The sequence below is a fragment of the Sprattus sprattus genome (genome assembly GCF_963457725.1).
Source record: "Sprattus sprattus genome assembly, chromosome: 7".
In the NCBI taxonomy this organism is placed as follows: domain Eukaryota; kingdom Metazoa; phylum Chordata; class Actinopteri; order Clupeiformes; family Clupeidae; genus Sprattus; species Sprattus sprattus.
Window position 1 is genome coordinate 6,748,379 of NC_137926.1, and position 27,475 is coordinate 6,775,853.

The following is a 27,475-nucleotide window of genomic DNA, read 5'->3' on the forward strand; positions in this document are numbered from 1 at the left end:
AGACCAGTCTGACACTGTTAAAGTTCAACAGACATGATTGCAAAATATTGATGGTGAAACATTTTAGACTACTATCAATCTATTAAATAAAAACTACAACAAAATGCAAAAAAAATATTCCAAAATCTATTTGCTGTAAGTAACGATACTAATGATGTTGGTAACTGATCCATTTATTTGTGAGACTAAACGTGCTAAGTTGAAGATCTCAAAATAGTAAATAATGTTAAATCCAAGTGGATGAAAAAATCACTTATAATGGAGGCCGACTGAGACAGACTGTTTTGTACTTTTCTGCGCAATGATATAATCACTTTCTTCGCTAATCCCTCGAAACCAAAATCAGATAATACATTGATTGCAAACAAAATGCATAAAAAAAACCCTGAGACCTCTGGGTAAGGGTCTACGTGCAACAGCAACTCACTGTTGGGAAAGTCACGAAAATACTTTGAAAATGCTTTTCGCCATTAAGCGCAATCAAGCTGTAATTGAAATAATAAAGGGTGCCACTGAAGTGTGAAGAACACAACGCCTCACAGTTACCATTTATAGAAACACACAGATGGGACTTCATGAGAAAATTCCACAGGAAAATTGTTACGGGGGGAGAGGCCATAAACAAGTCTGGTGGTGTGCAGAGTGCAGGCGCAACGCTGCTTCTGAAGTTCTGATAGCAGGGCTAGGGGTCGAGGCAATGAATACATTCACAACTCTTTGCCTGCCAGAGAAAATACATTTTGCTTTGACTTGCATTCCATATGACTTAAAGCCCAAAAGGGTTTTTTAGCAAAGGTACATGTTGTTCAAAAGCAAAGGAATCATCTATATCCACTCGCTGTTTCTTGAGGGAAAAACACATTTCTTAAGCTTACTTCATATGAAAGCTTGAAGGTTTGTGGAGTTTGAATCAATCACAAAAGAGAGAGGTAGACCAAATTAAACCATGTGTAATCTATTAATATTATTCTATTATTTTACATGAGGCATGAGGTGTATTTTGAAAAGAACATCTCAACATCTGTAGATCAGTAGCATCTTACAAGAAGGCAGCAAATTCAATGCTTCAGTGATAAAACAATACATTATGGCTGTCTAAATTAGTTGACAAGAAAATCAACAGCCCATCATGATTGAAGAGGTTGTTGCAAATATTTTCATTGCATAAAGAAGAGGGAGGGTGACTGGACAGGCTGGTGAGGAAGGCAGAAGCTGTTGTTGGCACTGAGGTCCTTTGACCCCAGGGCCATTCAGCTGTACAACTTCACACAGAAGAGGAAGGGGGAGATGGACTTCTCTGCATGAGTCCACCTCAGTCTGCCATAGCATCCATCCCATTTTACCATACCAACCCACTGTCCATCCATGTACTAGTTATATTAGCCCTTTGCACTGACTTTATATCTTTATATTTTTGTCTGCCTTTTGCAACTTAGTTTAAAAAAATTATTGTTTAGTTTTTTTCATTACTATTTGTGTTTTTATGTATTTATGTTTTGTCACTATTTGTGAGTTGGAAGCTACTGGATGTCCTGAATTTCCCTCGGGGTAAATAAAGTATCTATCTATCTATCTATCTATCTATCTATCTATCTATCTATCTATCTATCTATCTATCTATGTTTATCTATTAGCCTATACTTGGCTCGCTTACTTTAATATATCTCATAGCGGCTGCATTTCTTAACACTACTACTTACCAAAATAATATTCATATTTTAAACAAATACATGTATTATTATTATAACTGTATTGATTGATATCTTGCCTCAACGCTTCGCAATTGCCTTTAATTTGCGCATGCGTGCTTACTCGTGAACTCGAAGATACATGTTTTTTTGTTTATTTTCTGTATTTCATTTACATGACACTTTCGTATGTGTTGTATGACTTATAGTAAGAAACAATTAAAATGTATCTTAAATATAATATTATCACAGGGGTCAAAGTTGAAAGGTTAAAGGACAACCACATGGTTTGTAATGTTCGAGCGCGCTTCTATCCTCGAATAAAGTTCTCTGATTCATTGCTGTCTTCTTGAGGTCGGGAAAACGGCGTGTGAAAAGGCTTATAAATAAATAACATTGAATGCGTATAGTGTCCGGTTGCGTTAGGAATCTTACAGTATTTTGCTGCTAGTGCAAATGTGAATGTTAAAGGATACAGCTTGTGATTAAACTTCTTGAACAGGAATTGTAAGCTAGTCAGGTTAGCTTGCTAGCTCGCCAAAGCGAAGCCGCTAGTAGGCTATAACCTAATTCATCTGTCCTCACACTTGTGAAGGGCGCGATAGTAAGGATATATTCTTAGGATAGAGCTCGAATAGGAATAAGCTTCGAATCGACGAAAGAAATAGGTTCCGACTCTTCTCAAAGCTGATTTGGATAATTCGGAGCTACATTCAGAAAAAGTCGTCTGCAGTGATGGCAGAAAGACCAGAGGATCTGAACCTTCCCAACGCTGTCATCACACGCATCATTAAAGAAGCAGTAAGTGTCCTTTTCTGTTGTAACGACTGCTTGCTAATCGTTGGCTTGCTAGTATATTATTGCAGACACACTCGGCATATCCAGCTTTTAGATTCCTTTATTTGCACTGAACAGTATTTGAATTGGTAGACTCACAAGCCAATTTGACACCATCAGTGCTAGCGATGCATTTGTTTTGCTAACTAGCTTAACGAACTTCTGTTGTTGTCGTGAGGTGGTAGTCTGAAAACAGAATTCTGTCCGATTTTCTGTCGTTAAGCTGCCAGATGGCGTAAACGTATCCAAGGAAGCAAGGAGAGCCATCTCTCAGGCCGCCAGTGTTTTTGTGCTGTATGCTACATCATGGTAAGAACAAGGCTTAACAGTTAATAAGTAGTTATGTGTGTGTGTATCAAATCGAATTATTTAAAAAGTGTACTAGCATTGTCTGCAGTACATTTTGATATATATTTTGATAATCCCTTTGTGGTCTGTCAGTGCTAACAACTTCGCGATGAAGGCCAAAAGAAAGACGCTCAATGCCGGGGATGTGATGTCAGCTATGGAAGAGATGGAGTTTGAGCGGTTCATGCAACCCCTGCGTGAGTCTTTGGAAGGTATGTCTCAGTGTTTGCCTCAGTGAATCAGTACTCGGACATTAGTACATTTGACCAAAGAGTCAAGTGATCTTGCTTTGGATTGAGCTGTAATAGCCCCCAAGGCTTATGTCAGATGTGCCTGTAATTCAAATCTACATTGCCGTTATTCTCGTTTTGACACCGAATGTCTAATGTGCCTTTATGTCTGTTCCATAGCGTTCAAAAAGGGCCAGAAAGGCAAAAAGGAGGCCTCTGAACAAAAGAAGAAAGACAAAGAGAAAAAGAGTGATGTGGAAGAGAGCGATAAGAAAGACGAAGATGAGGAAGAGGAGGAGCATATGGATGAGGAGCCAGAGGCAGAAAATGAGGCTGAAGAGGATGAGGTCGAGAATTGAGGAGTCGGACTACCTTGCTTCACCTTCAAATGAAGTGCTCCAGTCTTGGATGAACTGTTAGTTGTCTAATGAGCCTGTGGTTTGCAGCAATAGGGTTTTGTGTGTACAATCTGTGCCACATTCGTGGGATATGTAGTTTAGGAATGCTTTTGAAAGCAATTTGCAAAGTTACACAGTGCGTGTGTGTGAGAATGGTGGCTTAACGTTTCTCCATTATACATGGAGTACATAAAACTTGTGTGTACAGGAATTACATCCAACAGCAAAAAAAATCTCAGGTCACCAAATGTGAGATCTTTTTATAAAGGTTTCTAATCATTGTGTCCATCTGTTCAGTAAGGGCACATTAAAATGGAAAAGTTTGAAATGCCAGCCTTTCTGGTAAAGTTAAATAATTTGTACTTTTTTTTACTTTTCACATTAAAATTGTTTTTTTTGTAGGAATTGTGCTGGTTCTTCCACCAATAGGGCAATAGCATTCAGGGGATGGCTTCACAAGAGCCCTGTGCTGTCAATTATAAATATTGATGAATAGGAGAAGTTCAATCATGGAACAATGTACAGCTGGACTAAGTGAACACCAGTTTCTGTAACAGAAGCAAGACCGGTTGAGGACTGCAATGAACTAGCTGAACACAAAAAGGTATACTAGATAATTATGGACTCCCAAGTTTGCAACCTGCCTACATTTATCACGGTAATATAAAGACCTCTCATTTCAGGTGAGGAAGTTACTCAGATTAAAAATATATATACAGTACCAGTCAAAAGTTTGGACACCTTAATTTTTTTGAGAAGTGTTTTCTTTACTTTTATTAATTAGATTAATACTGAAGATATTTTAACTACAAAACACATGGACTGATGTTCTAAAAAAAAAAAAAAAAAAAGTGTTATTTACTATGACTGGTACTGTATATAAAGCATTAAATGCTCATGTGTCCTACAATGGCTCACATTTTCCTCATGGTGTGACTACTTCAATGTTTCAGCATAATAACACAGGACAAGCAGTACATTTTTTGTAACAAATTTTTATTTTTTATTCTCTGGTGATTTTACTCCTGGAAGAGAAAAAGCAAAAGTAAGCATCGTAGAGCAAAATCAAAGACAAATCAAAACATCAAAAACATAAATCTACTTAAGTGGCACTCACAGAGGGGACTTCAACTTTTCCGGCATTGATGTCATCAATGACATCATGGGGAAGGCGGCCGTCGATGGTGCACCCAACTGACTGAGCTGTTCCCAGGATCTCCTTGACAGTTCCTGACAACCAAAAAAAAAAAAAGAAGTGTAAACATATTTTCTACCACAGGGACCACTTAACAGCTGAAACATCAAATTTGATTATAATTAACCGTTTCAATATGACTCACAGTCACATCCTGTCTGTGGCAATGACTGACTACTGAGGAGTTTGTTCCAGGTTCTTTCGGCACAGAGTTACCTATACGTTTAGGTAGCCCTGCTTCCTAGAGCTGGGTCTATATTAGCCTCCACTGGACTATGCTCAGTCATAGTAGGACAGACACAGTGGCGGGAGGCTGTAGTCACACTGTAGAACTAATTGCCGTATTCCTGCTTTTTACGGCTAGAAGGTACAACACGCACATGCTTTGTAACAGGATGCAGTGCCTAAACGCAACACTTATGAATTGCCCACTCACCAGACAGCTCTCTGGCAATGGAACGGTGCCTCATGACACGGGCAATGTTGACAATCTCTTCCAGGGCCACGCTGCCAGTGTGCTTGACTGAAAAGAGCAAAGGAAGATTGCAGCTTAAGATCAAATAGAACTCCATCAACACAGTTAATTTGATTGATTGATTTGACTAGTTCTTGACTGCCTATATTAGCCACACTATTGACAAACTAAATGTGTAAATAGCCACCATAAAATTATTTGTCCGTGAGCAAACTGAACAGGACCAACGTTACTATTTGTTCCAGGTTCTTTCGGCACAGAGTTACCTATACATTTAGGTAGCCCTGCTTCCTAGAGCTGGGTCGATATTAGCCTCCACTGGACTATGCTCAGTCATAGTAAGACAGACACAGTGGCGGGAGGCTGTTTTGTTTACATCTTTTCCTCTGAACAGTAGGATGACTTACTGTTCTTCACCTTCTTCCTGTCACGAGGAGGCTCTTTCAGGGCCTTGATGATCAGGGCAGAGGCGGAGGGCACCACTTCAATCTGCCGAAATGTAATTTTGAATTAATACACAGACGAGCCAAAACGCTTATATTGCCATTGAGGATTTACAAAACCTCCACGGTGGAAGGGCAAGTGCTGAACACTTACAGCTGCCTGTCTGTTCTGGATGGTCAGCTTGACGGTGATTCTCAGACCCTTCCAGTCACCGGTTGCCTTGGCAATGTCGTCACCAACCTTCTTGGGAGACTGTAAGCAAACAAACAAACAAGTTAGCCACCCTAACTAGTCAAAAGCATGCACCATTGAGACTATTACTGTCTGCAGTGGCAAAGAGCTAAATGGCAGCTAGTATTTTTTTAATCAGGTTTGTTCCAGGTTCTTTCGGCACAGAGTTACCTATATGTTTAGGTAGCCCTGCTTCCTAGAGCTGGGTCGATATTAGCCTCCACTGGACTATGCTCAGTCATAGAAAGACAGCCACAGTGGCGGGAGGCTGAGATGATGCGGGTATGCAAGTTGTTAGAGAACTGCCACTTACCAGACCCAAAGGACCGATCTTGGGGGCCAGAGAGGAGGTGGCACCAACTTCTCCTCCTGTGCACCTCATGTACACTGTAGGACAAGAGCAAATATGTTACACAATAGAAAGCTTATTTGTTTCTCTCAAAATAAAGATACAAGGCAACCAGATTAAATTGACCTCATACTACCAATTATTCAGTTATAGATAGCGACCAATGTACTATCCAAACCTTAACAGGTGCGCTCACTACAAGGCACTGTCAGGACATTTGCGCCACAGCTCACAAGAAATTACCCTAAAAGCCACACAAGACGGTTTCTGAAAGACCACACAAAATCACAATCTGACCCAAGTCTAAGTAAGCACGTGAAAACATGACAAGGTAGTATTTCTAAATCGGGTTTGTTCCAGGTTCTTTCGGCACAGAGTTACCTACATGTTTAGGTAGCCCTGCTTCCTAGAGCTGGGTCTGTATTAGCCTCCACTGGACTATGCTCAGTCATAGAAAGACAGCCACAGTGGCGGGAGGCTGAGAAGATGCGGACATGCCCTTTTGTGAAACCCCACCAGGATAAAACATGCTGACTGCACGGTTCATTCACGAGATCTCTCTAGCGTATCCACACTACGCAGGTCAACTGACATTCCTCGTATTCTGGTCTCTAGTGCCCTCTAGGCTGCTGCGTCCCTGGATGGCGCATTACTTCTAATACAGCTACTTGCAAGTTCAGACTGTCAAATTATCCATCTAGGCAACACAGCTGCCTCCGATTATTTACCAAACGCCTTACAATTTTGCGTTTTAGGCACGTCAGGTAAGCTACACACGTTGCCCTGTCCATTGGCTTACAACTTCTAAAGTGACATTTAGCCACAACAGATCCAACAAGGATTTATCGGAGGCACACGTGGCTAGGTCCACAGCTAGCTAGCCATTGTATAGCGATGTTACGTTACCTAGCCAAATACCCACGTGTTCATAAGAGTTCAGGCTGTGCGTTTCAAAAGATAACTATGCACTACAATCTACAAAGAGGCGATCTTCGGAGATGGTTCAACGTGTATCGTGGACCCTTTCCAAGCAGGCTTAGTTGACGCCAACATTAGTTTGGTACGGTTATACTGTCAAATTATGAGGCTAGTTAGCTACATCGGACACGGCGCATAGCATAATCACTTATAATAACACGCCTATTAACGTCTTTGTCGCCATTAGGGCAATTTAGACTTACCTTGATTTTCGAATTACATATCTTAGGTCAAACAAACAGTAACGCGAAATGTACATCCTACTTACGCAGACTTTACGTTAACTGCATTAGCCAAGCGGGCCAGAAAGGCCGCAAGGCCTGGTCTCTCGAGATTTGGCAGAATTTCATTTCGGCCAAACGTACCAACTTTAATCTCATTGGGGTCGAGCTTGGGAGGCATGATGTAGGTAAAGTTGAGTTGAGTTTAGCTTGAAACGGTGAGGGTGTCGGATGAACCCGGATTCGGGACGACCGATTACTGTTGCACCTTCACACCTTGTGAAAAAGAAGAGAGATTTGCATGGTGTCGTGCGTTTATATAGGGACTGTGATAACGCGAGATCACAACATGTGACTTTACGCTTTAACTTACTTCCGTCAAAACGTCACTAGGAACATCCCCAAATAAACATGATCCATAGGAGGTACATCTGATTCAGATCACTACGATTCCGTTAACATATCTATATAGATACAAAAATACTGAGTACTTAACTTGTCAAAACATTGAAGATCGACTGTACAACCAGCGCCAACACCAGGATTTCACAGTAGCAAAAGGTAAAAGACTGGTATCCACATAAGCTAGCTGGGATGTTGTTTTAACATTAGCTAGTTACTGTTAATTGAGAGTTTAACCACGTAGATGAAGTTTAAGTAACGTTTGGTGCGTAATTTGAGGACAGTTTTCATATGCGGTAGTGAATACATCAACATGAACATAGTATTTTGACAAGCCATTAATCCTCCCTCAGTATTAACGCCACGGTATATGCAACGTGAACTTAGTTATATTAGCTGGGTTGGTTGTTGTGGTACGTTAAGCAGCTGCGTAAAAACGGACTAGCCGTTGAGTCAATTTAGGCTTTTTTCCCCTATCCACGTTTAAAATAAACATGTAGCTATTTTCCTCTCACCGTGTTAGCTGAACAGCGTTAATGTAGAACATTGAGCTGGACCGTTAATAGATGTTATTTCTATAATGATATTCATTCCGTTATTTCCGGTATGATCATATGTAAAAATACATTATAATATTTGGCAGTAAAGAAGCAGATACATATTAAACAAATATATTAAAAGTTGGGGGCACTAAATTCAGCTCAAAGTCTTGCCAGAGTAGCAGTGTTAGTGTCCATATACACCTGTATCATTTTGATCATGCCCTAGTCTGTCAGCAATCCATATCAGTTCTTTTTTTCATTTCATTTAATAGCTAGGATACTCTCACAAGCAAACTGAGCCTTCTACAGCTGGCCGTCTACGGTTGCTCCACAGATAGGATTGGCAGTTAGTGCTGAGGTCACCCCACGACCGTCCCAGAGGCCGGACAGTCAGGTGGCACTACTGGCTGAGCCATGCCGCTTTTCTTCAGGAAGAGGAAACCAAGTGAAGATGCCAAGAAGCGTCTGGAGCATCAGCTGTACATGGTGAGTTTTTCTATGTATGCATGGGTGGTCTTGGACTGCTCCATCCAAACAACCCATGTGCATTTCTCTCTCTCTCTCTCTCTCTCTCTCTCTGTCTGTGTGTGTGTGTGTGTGTGTGTGTGTGTGTGTGTTAGTGTGTGTGTTAGTGTCTGGTAATGTTTGTATGTATTGCACATGATGCGTAATGTGAAGAAGTCATGCAGTAACCAGGAAGAAATGCATGAAGAGTGTTATTGAATCATGATTTGTAAATAATTCACCTCCATCTTCTCCCCCAGTCTAAAGAGGTGGGAGCTGATGATGTAATGGACATTTCATCCTGTGAGCTGAGTGAGGTAAAAAAAAAATCCATTTAACTATAATAACCAATAATTGAATTCTTTCCTAGGTTTTCTTGATCCCCATGTGTGTTTCATGAAACAAAAACATTTGACCATCATTTTATGTCAGTACTATAACTAGAAATACCATACTCTTTTTAAACATGGAGTCTGACTGTTGTGTTAAATCTGTCTGCATTTGTCTCCACAGGCTCCCGTCAGTGCCTTTTCACTCTGTAAAATGCTACATAAGAAGGTAAACATGCAGGCAGATGAGGAAGCATGCCTTAAGTTAATAAAAAATATTCGTAATGTTATATATTTGAGTTGATCTATAGTTCAAATGTTTACATGTAAAAGTATATGACAATACTCATGCCCTATGTTATTGTAGCTTCTGTAGTGACATGTTGTCTATGGTAGTGATCCTGTCGGTGATTTCTGTGGTACAATAACATGTTAATTGTGTCAACTGGCAGGCCTTCAATCTCAGTGGCAATGAGCTGAAGTCTCTCATCCCAAAAGGATGTTCTATCAGCGCCCTGGTTACTCTCCAGGTGAGTCAAACAGAAGAGGGCATCCAGTGCTTATTCTTGAATCATCATCATCATCATTATTATTTCACACTTCCCCCAACTCACACTCACACACACACACACTTCTATGTTTCAGGTCCTAGATATTCACAACAACAAGCTGACATCTCTCCCCGATGACATTGGGCAGTTAACATCACTCCAGGCAAGCTCTCCATTTCAACAAGAGCATATTTTTACATTTACATTTCAAACTGTACACTGAGCTGTCTGATACATGTCCTACTGTTTTCATGTTTTCAGGTGCTGAATGTAGAGAAGAATCATTTAAAAGGACTACCACAATCCATAGGAGATCTTTGCCATTTGAAAACTCTCAATCTGAAAGGTGAAGGTTTGGACAGAAAATGCACTTAGCACTACCCTATGAATATCTTCAAAGGGCTGTGTGAACTTGGTGTGAGCTCAGCCAAGTGAAGCTTGAAATGGATACGTTTATGTTTGTATGTGACCTATAAAGGAGGTGATGGTGACCTACTACCTAACGTGCTCTGTGCACTGCCCTTCTGTAGGGAACTGTCTGAATGAGCTGCCTGCTACGGTGGGGCACCTGAGGAGCCTGAAGACTCTGGACCTGAGTGAGAATAATATCAGGGAGCTGCCGAAGGACTTGGCCCATGCCCGCTGCCTGGAGGTGTGTGTGTGTGTGTGTTTGTGTGTGTGTGTGTTTGTGTGTGTGTGTGTGTGTGTGTGAGTGTGTGTGTGTGTGTGTGTGTGTGTGTGTGTGTTTTTGTGTGTTTTTGTGTGTGTGTGTGTGTGTGTGTGTGTGTGTGTGTGTGTGTGTGTGTTTGAGTTTGAGTGTGTGTGTGGGTTAAAAAAAGATGATGGCAAAATGTGTATACATCCCTTGAAGTCGCTTTGGATAAAAGTGTCTGCTAAATGACGAAATGTAAATGTAATGCAAAATAGCATGTGGATAAGGGGTAATATGAGCTTAGAGCTACTAGTGAAATGGAGGACAATGGGGAGGTGGGATAAGCAGGTTTTACATCTTCAGAAAGCGGAAATGAGTGAGAGCTGTCAATTATCCCTGTGGGCTCCTCCCACTCTTTGCTCAGAGAAACATCATATAATGTGCTTTTACATGTAAAGGTCAAAGGGTAAAGGTCAGGTGTTTATAAGATGGATTTATCCAAAGCGGCGTACAGACAGCCTGCAGCGATCAGGATTGGAACGCAGGTAGACTGCTCGCAAAGTGGTGATGCTAACCACCGTGTGTGTGTGTGTGTGTGTGTGTGTGTGTGTGTGTCTGTGTGTGTGTGTGTGTGTGTGTGTGTGTGTGTGTGTGTGTGTGTGTGTGTGTGTGTGTGTTTCCCCCTCATGGCAGAGCCTGACACTGGACACTGCACTGATGACCTACCCTCATTCTTCTGTGTGTGCGGCTGGCACTGAGGCCGTCCAGCGGTTCCTGTGTGCAGGTGGGTACAGCAGCAGTCCCACACCACTGAGAACTCCACGTTAACCTCACTGACACGGTTTTCATCCTTTACACTGAGCTATCAGTGGGCTATGAGAGGGTTTGTGAGACTTAGAGAGCCTCTGGGCTATCAGTGGGTTTGTGAGACTTAGAGAGCCACTGGGCTATGAGAGGGTTTGTGAGACTTAGAGAGCCACTGGGCCATCAGTGGGTTCGAGAGACTTCGAGAGCCACTGGGCTATTAGTGGGTTCGAGAGACTTCGAGAGCCACTGGGCCATCAGTGGGTTCGAGAGACTTAGAGACTCACTGGGCTATCAGTGGGTTCGAGAGACTCGAGAGCCACTGGGCTATCAGTGGGTTCGAGAGACTCGAGAGCCACTGGGCTATGAGAGGGTCCGAGAGACTTACAGAGCCTCTGGGCTATCAGAGAGTCTGTGAGACTTCGAGAGCCACTGGGCTATTAGTGGGTCTGAGAGACTGAGGGTGAAGTGGTCTGGACATTCCCTAATGCCTGTTAGTTCTGGAAAGGAATACAAGCCTGGGCAAGCTTTTTGCTCTGAACGTACAGAAGCGCAGTTTTTTTAGAGTTTAAAACATATCTTTCATTCACTACTGTATAGGCGATGCATATCAAACCGTGAGCAATTCATGTTTATGATGTTGTCTGAGCTGTGTTACGTGGCACATATTCGTTATCTGGTGTATGTTGTTATGTTGACGTTTGTTATCTCGCAGAGCTGGGCCTGGAGTATTATCCACCCTGTGAGTGCAAGCCTGCCCCAGAGGCTGATGGGATGACAGAGGAGACAAACAGTGTGGACAATCCTGACTTTGCCTGGCAGGTATGAAGTAGGCCTGTGAACTCTGCACAGTATGTGTGTGACTCTGCTCCCCTTCAGATGCCTATATTTCCTTCATATTTTGAGATTGGCAAGAGTTTCCTTTTTCCCTCTCCTTTCTTTCATTTGCAGAGTAATTTCGTGGAGTATCAGAGGAGAAAGGTAACAGCTCTGTCTTTGCATAGTAATGTAAATAACTACATTGTTATTATTAGGCTAGTATAAATCCACTGTGTGTGTGTGTGTGTGTTGTGTGTTTGTGTCTTTTAGGACGAGAAGAATCGGGAGAAGATGTTGTTTGAGCAGGACCAGGAGAAGCAGCGGAGGGCACACGCCCATCTGGTCTGCCTTAACGTCTGCCTTAACAACTCCCACAAGGAGAACATGCTGATGTCTGTCAGAGAGGTAACCAGAACACGGACCTCACCACGACAACCCGACTGCACCCACAACACGCAACTCACCACGGCAACCCCACTGCACCAAGATCAGCCAGTGTCGGGTTTCACATAGTGCTGACCTGCAGCATGTTAGTTAGAAGCACAGGCACAGGAAGATATTACTCACTGAAATATTTTAAGTGTTTTTTCATAAGCATTTACATTTAATTTTGATAGGTGTGTAAGTTTTGCTTAATAGCCATGCATGTTCAGTAAACGTTAAAACAATTATACACACATCTCTCTCTCTCTCTCTTGACCCCAGCAGTACAGATACAGTATGTCCCACTCATTAGTCATTCATTTGATTTATCTCCATTTTCTCTCTCTCTCTCTCTCTCTCTCTCTCTCTTTCTCTCTCTCTGTCTCTGTCTGTCTCTCTCTCTCTCTCTGGTCCTCTCTCTCTCTGGTCCTCTTTCTCTCTCTCTCTCTCTGGTCCTCTCTCTTTCTCTCTCTCTCTCTCTCTCTCTCTGGTCCTCTGGTCCTCTCCCTCAGCAGCAGGAGCGTCTGGATAAGGAACTCTCCATGCAGCAGCAGGCTCTGGACCTGCAGAGGCAGCAGACGCTTCAGAAGGTGCAGGAGGCTGAGAGCAGCGCCATGAACCGCATCACCAGCCTACTGCAGGACAACTCACGGTGAGGAGGGGGGGGAGAGACGTGTGTGGATGTCTGAGATGGGGGGGGGGGTGTGTGCAGATGTATATCATGGAGCTTCCAAAATTGTGCTCATTTGACCATATCGCACACCAACATATTGACCTTCATTGTATATTTACTAAACAAATGTTGGTCATAGGATTAAGTGGATTGGTGACTTAATTGAATCTGCATGTTCCAGTATGTGTTAATAGATGGAACTCGTTTATAACAGTTTATAACCTTTTTCCCTACAGCCAAGTGCAGAACGCAGAGATACTACAGGCTATGGAGCAGGAAAGGTGTGTAACAAGGCAATGCTATGCTATTAAAGTAACACTATGCAACAATTTGACACTTTTTGGGGTATGGTTTAATATAGGCAACTAGTTTTGGTACCATCTTCAAAGGCATTTCGATAGCATATGGTCATGTGAAAGACAGATAAACACCAGTGTCTTTCCCACTAGCCATCCAGGATATGCCCTATGTAGATCTGTGTACCGGGCTGGAATACCCTGCAAAGAATGGAAGAAAAGCTTTCACAGCATGACATTGCCAGCTTTACTGCCAAAAGACACCAGTTAGTGTGTTGGCAAGCTTCTATCAGTGTCAACTTGGCTGTTGGTGGTGTTTGCAAGGTTTTTGCATTCCTTTTAGGTAGTTAGCTGACTAGTTTTGGAACAGAACTCCTTATTGCTGCTTTAGGCAGATTAGGTTTCAGTTAAATATCAAGTTAAACTTTTAGTCATTGCTCATGTTACATGGGCTGCTATAACCAAGAATGTTTTAAAAGCATAGATTGCCACTTGACACAGTTGCCTTTATGTAGTCATTAAGTGGTCCAAATGATAAAAAAAAATATCAGACCTGTTGTTAGAGGCGAAACCACACTGGGGCTCAACCATACAATGTTCGGGTTAGAGTTTGGACACGACAACTACGTACACTAAGGGCAATGCCAGGCAATATGACCAGTGGCAAATATCATGTTCTGTTCAAAGGACATCAGTACTTGTAATGAAGGAAGTTCTATTTTGTGTGTCTTAATTTAACATAAATTTAACATAAAACAATGTATCACATCATGGTTAGTCAGAGGTTGTAATTCAGCTTGTTGAACATTTCCGGTTAATTTCTCTGCTCTAAATGAAGACATATGGAACTCCTCATTCCCCTCACTGATAATGTCTGATTTCATATAGCCTGTTAGCGTATGGCGTTGTATGTTGGTTGTGCCAAACCGTAATGGCCACCTGATGGTCACCCCCTTCCCTCTCTCCCTCCCACAGGATACACATGGAGCAGCTCGCAGCAGTGACGCATGAGGAGGCGAACTCGCTGCGGAGGAAAGATGTGGCAGGTAGGCGCGCTTGATGTCACGCAAGCTTATAACTGGTGGCCAGAGAGCATAAACAGGACCACACCTGCGTATGTTCAGTCCGATGCTAAAGCTAGCGTTAGACACACCTGCGGGTGATCAGTCCGATGCTAAAGCTAACGTTAGACACACCTGCGGGTGATCCGTCCGATGCTTAGGCTAACGTTAGACACACCTGCGTGTGTTCAGTCCGATGCTAAAGCTAACGTTAGACACACCTGCGTGTGTTCAGTCCGATGCTAAAGCTAACAATAGACACACCTGCGTGTGTCCAGTCCGATGCTAAAGCTAACAATAGACACACCTGCGTGTGTTCAGTCCGATGCTAAAGCTAACGTCAGAGAGCTCCAGAGCCGTGTCCCGATTTGATGGACAAGGCAGAGGTTGCGAACTTGCGAACCAACGTCGAGAGTCCTCAGTTTCACGTCGTACGAGTTCTCTGCCTTGTATGTTATTGTTGTAAGCCACCTCGGCGACTGTTGACCTGTTGACCTGTTCATACTTGACCTGTTGACCCACCAGTAGTCACGATCAAATCATTACAGCACCTAATCAACATACATACAACATGGCATAATCAACAAATAGATAACATTTTTTTCAGAGTTTTTTATAACCATTTTCCACTGGCACTCTGTAACACTGGTTCAATCTTTTCCCTCCCTCTCTCTCGCTCTCTCTTTCTCGCTCTTTCACGCTTTCTCTGTCTCTCTCTCTCCCCCTGTCTCTCGCTCTCTCTGTCTCCCTCTCTCTCTCTTTCTTTTTCGCTCTTTCGCACTCTCTCCCTCTCTCCCCCCCCCTCTCTCTCTCTCTCCTTCCCTGTGTAGTGGCCATGCAGAAGATGCTCTCTGAGAGTTTCTCCATGCGTCTGCTGCAGGAAGCCAATGAAGGCAGGAGGCAAAGCATGGTGACTGATGCCCAGCGGAGGTTAGACGGCACAGTAGTGCAACTCTCTCTCTCGCTCTCTCCCTCTCTTTCTTGCTCTTTCTCTTTCTCTCTCTCTCCCTCTCGCTCTCTGTCTCTCTCTCTCCCTCTTTCTTGCTCTTTCTCTCTCTCTCTCTCTCGCTCTCCCTCTCTCTCTCTCTGTCTCTCTCTCTCTCGCTCTGTCTCTCTTTCTCCCTCTCTCTCTCTCCCTCTCTCCATGGTGACTGATGCCCAGCGGAGGTTAGATGGCACATTGCATTACTCTCTCTTTCTTTCGCTCTCTCTCTCTCTCTCTCTCTCTCCATCTCTCTATCTCTCTCTCTCTCCCCCTCTCCCTCTCCCTATCTCCATGGTGATTGATGCCCAGCGGAGTGTAGACGGCACATTGCACTATTTGGCAGCATTGAAAACATGTTCAAACATCAGAAAGTTCTTTTCAAAGTCACTGCCTTCATAATGTCCAACAACTCTCTCTGCTCCAATGCTAACCCTGCTTAATGCACCATGTAGTTATTTACTTGATTTAAGACTTGTATAGACTTATATATGTGTTGATTGCTGACTCAAACATAGTGTGAAATGTGGACAGTGACCTCCATTCTTTTTTCTGAATTTGAGTATTCCCCTCTGGTACTCACAAAGCTTTGGAAAAACAGAAAATAATTCACACTAATCCAATGGGAAGTTGAGTTTGTGTCCGGTAATTGGACTGCTATAGTCACACCTGTAGTCATCAGCACTGTTTGTGTCCCCTTCCCCAACTCTGACCACCTTGAAGAATGGAGGACCAGGACATGAAACTGGAGCAGCTGTTATCACTGCAGCAGCTGGATAAATCTAAAGCCGTTGCTGAAATCCTGCAGGAGGTAAAACACACACACACACACACACACACACACACACACACACACACACACACACACACACACACACACACACACACACACACACACACACACACACAAAAGTGACTGTAAGTAGACTATAATTCTACTGTATTTCCTGATATGCACGATAGTGAATTGTTTCGGTGGACAACCTGTCCTGTGTTTTTGTGTCTTTCCACAGGAGGAAATGCAGAAGGCTGCCTTCGAGGCCCTGCAGCTGCAGAAGGACACTGTGCATGGTTATTTACGCAATCAGGTAAACAGCTGCTATATCCTTGGCCTCAGCTTCTCCTCCTCACCTGTGCTTGCTGCAAGAGGATGGTTGCTGGGATTGGCTCAGATATGGCTAACGTAGCATGTCTACATATGGTTCAATTGGGATTGGCTCAGATATGGCTAACGTAGCATCTCTCCATATTGTTCATTTGAGATTGGCTCAGATATGGCTAACGTAACATGTCTACATATTGTTAAATTGGGATTGGCTCAGATATGGCTAACTTAGCATCTCTCCATATTGTTAAGGGGAACTAGTTCTGTGTTCAGTAGTACTGGTTATACTATAAAATGTAGGAGGTTTTAAAAGTTGTGTTAGTTATATATGTGGCATTGACTTTAATAGTTGACATAATCTACACGTAGTGTTTATACACCACCAGTTTGCTCCTGTCTGAGTTAATTCCCTTGCAGTTGATTCAGTATCTATTTCAATTCCAAGTAACCTGAATAAACTTCACAAGTCATCTCTCAACAAAGTTTTATTTTACGCCACAATAACACTCAGGCAGGCAGTCTGTCAGTCAGTCAGTCGGTCGCTGCTGCCCACCCACCTCATCCCGAGCCAACCCCATTAGCGCTTCTGTCTTTTTGTTATTCCCCCTCTCTAATTTGCCCTTTCATCGACATGCCCTTTGCTCTCATGTCTCTAGATTATGCAAATAGAGGCAGAGTTAATGCAGATGACAAAGCTGGAGGTAAAGAGGAGAGATCTGGACTCTGAGAACCTGCAGGTACGTGGTAGAAGGGGCCTTCTGTGTGTCTGTGTGAGGGAGGGGTCCAGCTAAGAGCTTGGTCAATGGACTTGACCCTTTCCTGCTGCATGCCTGGTACATTTACATTTAGTCATTTAGCAGACGCTTTTGTCCAAGCGACGTACAAGGGAGAGCTAAGTCAAGCTAAGAGCAATAAAAACCTGGTGTAACAATAAATACTACGTTACATAAGAAATAGAAAAATGCCAGGTTGTAGTATGTAGTTATTTTAACGCATAACACAATGCTATTGAAACTGTGATAGGGAGCGTCTGTAGTCTAGAGAATGTCAGGTGAGCAGTCTACAGCATACTGATGTGGTGCTCCGAATGGAAGGTGTGATGTATGAATCAGAATTAGTTGTGTCATCACACCCCCTTTATCTTGATGCATTCATCTCATGCTTAGCACGAAGCCGACTTTTATTTCGACTTTGTCTTCCATTTTTTCTCCCCTCCATGCATTTGATTGTGTTCCTCTACTAAATATGGAGCACAGACCACTCCAGACCATTGTTGCCACCAGCTAAGGTGCTAGCTTGTTGAGGAAGTAAAGTTGGTCTGGATATGCACAGTGAAGTCTGCACTATTGTGTTATGTGAACTGATTGGGAATGTGACTTTGTCTGTGTGAGAGTGTGTGTGTGTGTGTGTGTGTGTGTGTGTGTGTGTGTGTGTGTGTGTGTGTGTGTGTGTGTGTGTGTGTGTGTGTGTGTGTGTGTGTGTGTGTGTGTGTGTGTGTGTGTGTGTGTGTGTGTGTGTGTGTGTGTGTGTGTGTGTGTGTGTATGCGTGTGTGTGTGTGCATGTGTGTGTGTGTGTGTGTGTGTGTTTATGTGTGTGTTAGTTTGTGTTGGCGGATCAGCGCACAGGCCTTCTGGACATGCTGCAGGTGCTGCTCAAGCAGAAGGACCAGAGAGAGCAGGAGCTTCGGCAGCTTCTGGTGAGACTCTCATCTCCACTCTTCCACATCTATGTCCTTAAATGACCTTTCACCTCTCGTTTACCAAGGTAGCACACGGTATAATAGCCGTCGGCTCTCGTTTACCAAGGTAGCACACAGTATAATAGCCCTCAGCTCTCGTCTACCAAGGTAGCACACAGTATAATAGCCCTCATCTCTCGTTTACCAAGGTAGCACACGGAATAATAGCCCTCGGCTCTCGTTTACCAAGGTAGCACACGGAATAATAGCCCTCAGCTCTCGTTTACCGAGGTAGCACACTGTATAATAGCCCTCGTCTCACGTTTACCAAGGTAGCGCACGGGATAATAGCCCTCAGCTCCTGCTAGCTCTTTCAAGATGATCTGCCCACTAAAGGGACACAGGAAACAAGTTGGAACTATGCGCAAGGTTTCGACCACTGCTCTGAGGCAACGTTACTGTGATCACATTCCCTGATCGCAAATGTATAAGTCAATGGCCAAAATCAATCAATCAATCAATCAATCAATCACTGTTAGGTGAAAATTCACTCAAGTTATCTGAGGATTGTAGGTCAGTTTATTTACTCAGTAACACTTGCAATCGGGCTCACTTACAGCACAAGGATGAAAGTGAAGCAATTTCACTAACATGGCACAGGGTTTATATACAGCCGCGGAAAAAATTAAGAGACCACTTCAAAATTATCAGTTTCTCTGGTTTTACTATTTATTGGTATGTGTTAAAGTAAAATGTACATTTTAGTTTTATTCTATAACCTACTGGCAACATTCCTACCAAATTTCAAATAAAAATATTGTCATTTAGATCATTTATTTGCAGAAAAATTACAATTGGTCAAAATAGCAAAAATGATGCAGTGTCTTCAGATCTCGAATAATGCAAAGAAAACAAGCTCATATTCATTTTTAAACTACACAATACTAATGCTTACACTTAGGAAGAGTTCAGAAATCAATATTTGGTGGAATAACCTTGATTTAAAATCACAACTTTCATGTGTCTTGGCATGCTCTCCACCAGTCTTTCACATTGCCGTTGGGTGACTTTATGCTACTCCTGGCGCAAGAATTCAAGCAGCTCTGCTTCTTTTCATGGCTTGTGACCATCCATCTTCCTCTTGATCTCATTTCAGAGGTTTTTTATGGGATTCAGGTCTCGAAATTGGGCTGGCCATGACAGGGTCCTGATCTGGTGGTACTCCATCCACACCTTTACTGGCCTGGCTGTGTGGCATGGAGCATTGCCCTGCTGGAAAAAACATTTCTCAGATTTGGGGAACATTGTCAGAGCTAAAGGAAGCAAGTTTTTCTTCCGGGACAACGTTGTACTTTGCCTGGCTGAGGTTTGTAAAAGACCATAAGGATTGAAAAAAGCAGACTGGAGGGTCTTCTAGTTTGTCTTCTCTGATGAGTCCAATTTTCAGCTTTGCCCAACACATGATCGTCTGATGGTTAGACGGAGACCTGGAGAGGCCTACAAGCCAGAGAGTCTTGCACCTACTGTGAAATCGGACTCATCAGAGAAGACGAACTTAGAAGAACCTCCAGTCCGCTTTTTCAATCCTTATGGTCTTTTACAAACCTCAGCCAGGCAAAGTACAACGTTGTCCCGGAAGAAAAACTTGCTTCCTTTTGCTCTGACAATGTTCCCCAACTCTGAGAAGTGTTTTTTCCAGCAGGGCAATGCTCCATGCCACACAGCCAGGCCAGTAAAGGTGTGGATGGAGTACCACCAGATCAGGACCCTGTCATGGCCAGCCCAATTTCGAGACCTGAATCCCATAAAAAACCTCTGAAATGTGATCAAGAGGAAGATGGATGGTCACAAGCCATGAAAAGAAGCCGAGCTGCTTGAATTCTTGCGCCAGGAGTAGCATAAAGTCACCCAACGGCAATGTGAAAGACTGGTGGAGAGCATGCCAAGACACATGAAAGTGTGATTTTAAATCAAGGTTATTCCACCAAATATTGATTTCTGAACTCTTCCTAAGTGTAAGCATTAGTATTGTGTAGTTTAAAAATGAATATGAGCTTGTTTTCTTTGCATTATTCGAGATCTGAAGACACTGCATCATTTTTGCTATTTTGACCAATTGTCATTTTTCTGCAAATAAATGATCTAAATGACAATATTTTTATTTGAAATTTGGTAGGAATGTTGCCAGTAGGTTATAGAATAAAACTAAAATGTACATTTTACTTTAACACATACCAATAAATAGTAAAACCAGAGAAACTGATAATTTTGAAGTGGTCTCTTAATTTTTTCCGCGGCTGTACTTAAGATTGATCTAATTCTGATGCCATAAATGTTTCCAATTTCAGCAAGAATAGCCCCAATCGACCAAAAGTCTTTTAGTGTCATCCCAACTGCGCTTTCTGTAATGCAAGGATGACAGTTTTACACAGGGTTGAACAAGCACAGTTCAACCCTTCTTATCACCTCTGAGCTCACCCAAACATGGACAAAAGGTTCCTTCTCTCACGCATATAGCTCTTACGCATATGCAGACCAAGTGGTGTCAGCACCTAATAATCTAAGTTACACACACACACACACACACACACACACACACACACAGAAACACACACAGAAACACAGAAAAGCCATGTTCCTGCTTACAATAAGCACATGATTCATGTGAGGGAATGTATTACCTCAAGGTAGTTGATTAATACATTTTTAAGTCATGAACAGTGTTTCTAAATTAATTTTATCAATGACATCCCTATTTGCAGATGCACCAGACCAGTTTTCATGAAGGTGTGGTGTTTCTTGGGTCTTTGAATGATGCAAGAGGTCACTCTTTGCGTTTGTGTTCTGTTCAGGTCGAGCTGGAACGGAAGAGCGAGTCCAACCTGCAGAACTACTGGATGATCCAGTACCAGAGACTACTGGACTCTAAGCCTCTCTCACTGGCCATGCAGGTCCGCACAAGTGATACTATTCCAACACTAACCCTTGAGCATTAATAGCATGTGTGCTTTTGAGGACTGACTGATACTTTGCTCACAGACTTTGTGACTTTGAGTCACAACAAAACAACTTCTTTGGTTACTTAAGTCTCACTTAAGTCTCACACTACATAGATTTTCCAGTTTTTAATAAACGGCTGATAGTTAATGCCTAGAATCTTCAGAGAGCACCTCCCTTCCTAACAGCCACTTACAGCAGTTACATTCCTGCACTTCTTTTGCTTTTCTATGGCGTTTCTCTATTTCTTATGTAAAGTAGTATTTATTGTCACACCAGGTTTTTATTGCTCTTAGCTTGACTGTTCTCTCCCTCGTACGTCGCTTGGGACAAAAGCGTCTGCTAAATGACTAAATGTAAATGTAAATGTAATAATGATACGAGTAGCGTTGTGCTTATGAGGAGTGTTGTTGTTGTTGTTGTTGTTGTTGTTGTGTGTGACAGGAGGCTGGCGTGGAGCATGAGCTGGTGAGTCTGCTGTCCAAGCTCTCTGCTGAGCACTACCTGCCCATCCTGGCTCACCACCGCATCACGGCCGAGGCTCTTCGCCACATGACCGCCAAAGACCTTGGCAAAGTATGCTGTTTTTCTCTGTTCCACAGTTATATTTGTGTGTGTGTGTGTGTGTGTGTGTGTGTTGGGGGGGGGGGGGGTGGGTGGGTGTGTGTAAGAGAGACAAGTATTAGAAGTGGAACAGTGATGAACACCATTACTGAATGACCTGTATTTATATTTAAAGTTTTGTATTTAAAATATTGGTTTCTTTGTCATAACAGAGTTATCCCAAACTCTATATTAAAAAGGAACTGCTTGTCTGTCTGTACAGATTGGGGTGAATGAGGTGGGCATCCAGAGGGCTCTGCTCAACTGGGCAAAGACACATACAGCCAAGCCAACCAAGGGTGAGTCACAATATGTATACAAATATGCGCAGTATAATAACATTATAATAAAGTATATAATATAATAATTATTATAAAGTTTATTATTATCATTATTATAATCATCATCATCCTTGAGTAACGATTCTGTTCTCCAGGAGTCGCCCTCCCGGCCGAGCCTCGGGCAAAAGAAGAGGAAGCTGCAGGCCCGTCCCAACCCAGTGCCCCCTTCCAAGAGGGGACCCCTCCGATGACCCCTCCGATGACCTCTCCGATGACCCCCTCTGCCCCCTGCCCTTCGGAGAGCCCTAACAGTTCCGAGTGTGTGGTGTGCATGGAGCGCGGGGTAAGCTACACTACACTACACCTCACTACACTACACTACCCACTCTGGGTGGCTCAGCTACACTTCACTACTGTACACTACATGTTACCCATACCTTTTATACCTTTTCTTATCTGAAAACCTGCATATTTCGAAGATAACTTCTGCATGTCACGTCTATGGAAACTCACATCAGGGCATCGTCTAGCAGGGCAGTGCCAAAAAGATATGGTGGGAGGAGCAGTTAAAGATCATCGCTCAGTAGGGGTTCTCATATGGGAAAAAGACCCAGAGTAACTCTCTTCACCTCTCTTCTCTTCTCCTCTCTCTTCTGTCCTCCACCTCCCACCTCTCTTCTCTTCTCCTCTCCTCTCCTCTCTGCTCCACCTCTCCTCCATCTCCCACCTCTCTTCTCTTCTCCTCTCCCCTCTCCTCCACCTCTCTTCTCTCCTCCTCTCCCCTCTCCTCCACCTCTCTTCTCTTCTCCTCTCCCCTCTCCTCCACCTCTCTTCTCTTCTCCTCCACCTCCCACCTCTCTTCTCTTCTCCTCTCCTCTCTGCTCCACCTCTCCTCCACCTCTCTTCTCTTCTCCTCTCCCCTCTCCTCCACCTCTCTTCTCTTCTCCTCTACCTCCCACCTCTCTTCTCTTCTCCTCTCCTCCACCTCTCTTCACCTCTCCTCTACCTCTCTTCCTTCTCCCACCTCTCTTCTCTTCTCTTCTCCTCTCCTCTCTCCTCCACCTCTCTTCACCTCTCCTCTACCTCTCTTCCTTCTCCCACCTCTCTTCTCTTCTCCTCTCCTCCACCTCTCTTCACCTCTCCTCTACCTCTCTTCCTTCTCCCACCTCTCTTCTCTCCTCCTCTCCTCTCTCCTCCACCTCTCCTCCACCTCTCGTCTCTCCTCCTCTCGCCTCTAGTCCCAGGTGATCTTCCTACCCTGCGGGCATGTGTGCTGCTGCCACCAGTGCAACGAGTCCCTGCAGTCGTGCCCGCTGTGCCGCGCTGCCATCGACCAGCGCCTGCGCCTCTACTACGGCTGAGGAGCCGGGGGCCGGGGGCCATCGCTGCGGCCGTCTATGAACACCACTTATGCACTTGCAATCATGCCGTCTCTCTGCATGTACTCTCTACCTATTAGACCGCACTCTCGCCTCCAAACGCCATCACCAACCTCACGACCACCACCGCCATCATCATCATCATCATCATCATCATCATTCCCGTCCTCTGGACAAAGATAAGGTCTTCATCATCGGCCAAAGCCGTGTGCAATATCCATGCCCATATACCATCGGATACTTCAGGGGCTCTCTAAAGTGGTGCTGAGGTTGAACTAGGTGAGATGCACCAGGTGAGATGCACCAGGTGGACCTGCGGTCAGGTGGAGGAGGCAGGCAAGAACGCTCCTGAATGAGCATGCATATTGCCCAGATGGATAATCACACTCAGACACACACACACACGCATGCATATTGCCCAGGTGAATAATGACACACACACACACACACACACACACACACACACACACACACACACACACACACACACACACACACACACACACTCACATGCCCAGGTGGATAACGCTGAATGAAAATGACAGGTTAGAGGGAGTTATCTGTTTTTGGATGTCTTGCCAGTCAAAGACTTTTATTTTGCCAGTTTCTGCAGCTGGCTGGCTTTAATGTCCATGTGTTTTCAAATGTGACTTACTGCAGTCTGAATGTCGAATGTGAAACCTTTGCGAGAAATTATCTTGTAGTTTAATGGTTTTATGTCTATCTCAAGATTTTAGATATATCTTAAGAGTTCTGGCGTTGTTCAGTATATAGATGAATACTAGTGTATTCTTAGGTCTAATCTCTACACTGGGCTCTACACCATCTCTGTTAGTGCCCCACACTGGACTTCAGAGCAACAGCATAAATCTGTGTTTCACAAATAGAGTGGATGCTTTCTTTGGACACCGGATCTCTGCACGTGTGCCTTGTGTTATCTGTACTTGACGCCAATAACAAGTAGTCCTTCACAGAAACCGGTTATTCTTCCAGTACCATTGCCCTCTCCCGGTACCGTTACAAATGGCAGGCAAACTGAAGGTGCACCTCTAGACAGCCATGCTGTCTCTGCTGCAACATCACATTGCAATCGATCACATTACACCCACCCAACTGAAGCGTCTAACTTCATTTCCATCCTTTACTATCTCTTGTGACTTAAGTGCTCTTATTGTTGATACTAACAATGCATGCTTTCCATTATGTTACTGTACATTCATATATATATATACTGCATGCTGAAAAGTACTGAATATATGCTCAATAAATTATCCCTAAAATCATACCACTTTTGTCACTGAAGTTGCATACGGTGTGTTGCTTTGAAAAGCAGTAGATGTAAATACGCTGTACAAAACACAGTGCCTGACACACAGTATGCAGTTGCCGTAGCTCTCACACAAGACATTTCTACCAAAACTAGTCAATATTTTATCCACATCATAAGCGTAACAAATTAAAGCTATCAATGTTATCACGTATTTTTACCCAAACCTTTTCTACCCATTGTCTTGTCTGAAAACGGTCACATGTTGAAGGTAACTTCTGCATGTAATATCTATGGAAACTGTGATGTTCTTATGTCTGTGTATATGTGTATAGATGAACTGCTAACTGCTCATCTTTGTATAGATGAACTGCTAAGGTGCAGATCTGCCTTGGCTACTTAGCATATCCAGAGCGTGGAGGTGTGTAAAGCATATCCTATGCAAATAAATTTGCTTACAAGTCTGCCTGCCTCCTGTCTTGGTACACTTCTGCAGTGAGACATGTGCTTCTGCAGTGAGATATATATTCTTCTGCACTGAGATACAGCCGCGGAAAAAATTAAGAGACCACTTCAAAATTATCAGTTTCTCTGGTTTTACTATTTATTGGTATGTGTTAAAGTAAAATGTGCATTTTAGTTTTATTCTATAACCTACTGGCAACATTCCTACCAAATTTCAAATAAAAATATTGTCATTTAGATCATTTATTTGCAGAAAAATGACAATTGGTCAAAATAGCAAAAAAGCTGCAGTGTCTTCAGATCTCGAATAATGCAAAGAAAACAAGCTCATATTCATTTTTAAACTACACAATACTAATGCTTACACTTAGGAAGAGTTCAGAAATCAATATTTGGTGGAATAACCTTGATTTAAAATCACAACTTTCATGTGTCTTGGCATGCTCTCCACCAGTCTTTCACATTGCCGTTGGGTGACTTTATGCTACTCCTGGCGCAAGAATTCAAGCAGCTCGGCTTCTTTTCATGGCTTGTGACCATCCATCTTCCTCTTGATCACATTTCAGAGGTTTTTTATGGGATTCAGGTCTCGAAATTGGGCTGGCCATGACAGGGTCCTGATCTGGTGGTACTCCATCCACACCTTTACTGGCCTGGCTGTGTGGCATGGAGCATTGCCCTGCTGGAAAAAACACTTCTCAGAGTTGGGGAACATTGTCAGAGCAAAAGGAAGCAAGTTTTTCTTCCGGGACAACGTTGTACTTTGCCTGGCTGAGGTTTTTAAAAGACCATAAGGATTGAAAAAGCGGACTGGAGGTTCTTCTAAGTTCGTCTTCTCTGATGAGTCCGATTTCACAGTAGGTGCAAGACTCTCTGGCTTGTAGGCCTCTCCAGGTCTCCGTCTAACCATCAGACGACCATGTGTTGGGCAAAGCTGAAAATTGGACTAATCAGAGAAGACGAACTAGAAGACCCTCCAGTCCGCTTTTTTCAATCCTTATGGTCTTTTACAAACCTCAGCCAGGCAAAGTACAACGTTGTCCCGGAAGAAAAACTTGCTTCCTTTAGCTCTGACAATGTTCCCCAACTCTGAGAAATGTTTTTTCCAGCAGGGCAATGCTCCATGCCACATAGCCAGGCCAGTAAAGGTGTGGATGGAGTACCACCAGATCAGGACCCTGTCATGGCCAGCCCAATTTCGAGACCTGAATCCCATAAAAAACCTCTGAAATGTGATCAAGAGGAAGATGGATGGTCACAAGCCATGAAAAGAAGCCGAGCTGCTTGAATTCTTGCGCCAGGAGTAGCATAAAGTCACCCAACGGCAATGTGAAAGACTGGTGGAGAGCATGCCAAGACACATGAAAGTTGTGATTTTAAATCAAGGTTATTCCACCACATATTGATTTCTGAACTCTTCCTAAGTGTAAGCATTAGTATTGTGTAGTTTAAAAATGAATATGAGCTTGTTTTCTTTGCATTATTCGAGATCTGAAGACACTGCATCTTTTTTGCTATTTTGACCAATTGTCATTTTTCTGCAAATAAATGATCTAAATGACAATATTTTTGTTTGAAATTTGGTAGGAATGTTGCCAGTAGGTTATAGAATAAAACTAAAATGCACATTTTACTTTAACACATACCAATAAATAGTAAAACCAGAGAAACTGATAATTTTGAAGTGGTCTCTTAATTTTTTCCGCGGCTGTATATGCTTCTGCAGTGAGATATGCTACTTAAGTTAGACACATATGCTTCTCCAGTGAGACACATACTTCTCCAGTGAGACACATATGCTTCTCCAGTGAGACACATATGCTTCTCCAGTGAGACACATACTTCTCCAGTGAGACACATATGCTTCTCCAGTGAGACACATACTTCTCCAGTGAGACACATACTTCTCCAGTGAGACCTGCGCTTCTGCAGTGGGTCACTTATACTGTATGCTTCTGCAGTGAGACATGCACTTCTGCAGTGGGGACATATATGCTTGGCTGGGTCACATCTTGTGTTGCTGCCTCATCCCTTAAATGTTTGGTAACTTAAGCCAACATTATGCAGGATACTTGGCAACTTAAGTGTCACAAACATACTTATAATGTACATGTAAAACAGCTCTACTGATCGACCTATGTCTTGGGTTTTATTAGGTAGATTTCAACATTTACAATGTTCATTTTATAAATAATGTTATTAGTTATACAAATAATTAATATAAAAAAGTTTGCCCTGAGGTTAAGCACATTGATTTATACAAACAT

The 27,475-nt window shown here is 43.1% G+C and overlaps 3 protein-coding genes across 6 annotated transcripts; 2 read left to right on the top strand and 1 right to left on the bottom strand.

Moving 5' to 3' along the window:
* Nucleotides 1-2,096: 2,096 nt before the first annotated feature.
* pole3 (polymerase (DNA directed), epsilon 3 (p17 subunit)) lies at nucleotides 2,097-3,692 on the top strand. Its single transcript, XM_080842072.1, has 4 exons — nucleotides 2,097-2,489; nucleotides 2,749-2,834; nucleotides 2,967-3,085; nucleotides 3,284-3,692. The coding sequence occupies exons 1-4, from the start codon at nucleotides 2,424-2,426 to the stop codon at nucleotides 3,460-3,462; spliced, it is 450 nt and encodes a 149-aa protein (XP_080698198.1). The 5' UTR covers nucleotides 2,097-2,423; the 3' UTR covers nucleotides 3,463-3,692.
* A 788-nt stretch (nucleotides 3,693-4,480) lies between these two features.
* Nucleotides 4,481-7,678, bottom strand: rpl12 (ribosomal protein L12). 2 transcript variants are annotated; one of them, XM_080842764.1, is made up of 7 exons: nucleotides 7,539-7,678; nucleotides 6,160-6,233; nucleotides 5,769-5,867; nucleotides 5,579-5,660; nucleotides 5,133-5,219; nucleotides 4,619-4,731; nucleotides 4,481-4,526 (listed from the first exon to the last, which is right to left on the bottom strand). In XM_080842764.1, exons 1-7 carry the CDS (start codon nucleotides 7,573-7,575, stop codon nucleotides 4,521-4,523), a joined length of 498 nt encoding a protein of 165 aa, XP_080698890.1. In that variant the 5' UTR covers nucleotides 7,576-7,678; the 3' UTR covers nucleotides 4,481-4,520. The 2 variants fall into 2 exon arrangements, with proteins under 2 accessions (XP_080698890.1, XP_080698891.1); XM_080842765.1 differs by having other exon boundaries at nucleotides 7,442-7,582.
* Nucleotides 7,679-7,818: 140 nt separating this feature from the next.
* On the top strand, nucleotides 7,819-25,075 carry lrsam1 (leucine rich repeat and sterile alpha motif containing 1). 3 transcript variants are annotated; one of them, XM_080842950.1, is made up of 25 exons: nucleotides 7,819-7,955; nucleotides 8,611-8,824; nucleotides 9,103-9,159; nucleotides 9,356-9,400; nucleotides 9,624-9,701; nucleotides 9,817-9,885; nucleotides 9,984-10,068; nucleotides 10,253-10,374; nucleotides 11,068-11,158; nucleotides 11,894-12,000; nucleotides 12,130-12,159; nucleotides 12,268-12,402; nucleotides 12,933-13,072; nucleotides 13,330-13,374; nucleotides 14,365-14,435; nucleotides 15,281-15,380; nucleotides 16,156-16,243; nucleotides 16,446-16,520; nucleotides 17,194-17,274; nucleotides 18,139-18,234; nucleotides 21,069-21,167; nucleotides 21,658-21,789; nucleotides 22,040-22,115; nucleotides 22,253-22,440; nucleotides 23,336-25,075. In XM_080842950.1, exons 2-25 carry the CDS (start codon nucleotides 8,753-8,755, stop codon nucleotides 23,456-23,458), a joined length of 2,205 nt encoding a protein of 734 aa, XP_080699076.1. In that variant the 5' UTR covers nucleotides 7,819-7,955; nucleotides 8,611-8,752; the 3' UTR covers nucleotides 23,459-25,075. The 3 variants fall into 3 exon arrangements, with proteins under 3 accessions (XP_080699076.1, XP_080699077.1, XP_080699078.1); XM_080842951.1 differs by having other exon boundaries at nucleotides 12,936-13,072; XM_080842952.1 differs by lacking the exon at nucleotides 12,130-12,159.
* Nucleotides 25,076-27,475: the final 2,400 nt, after the last annotated feature.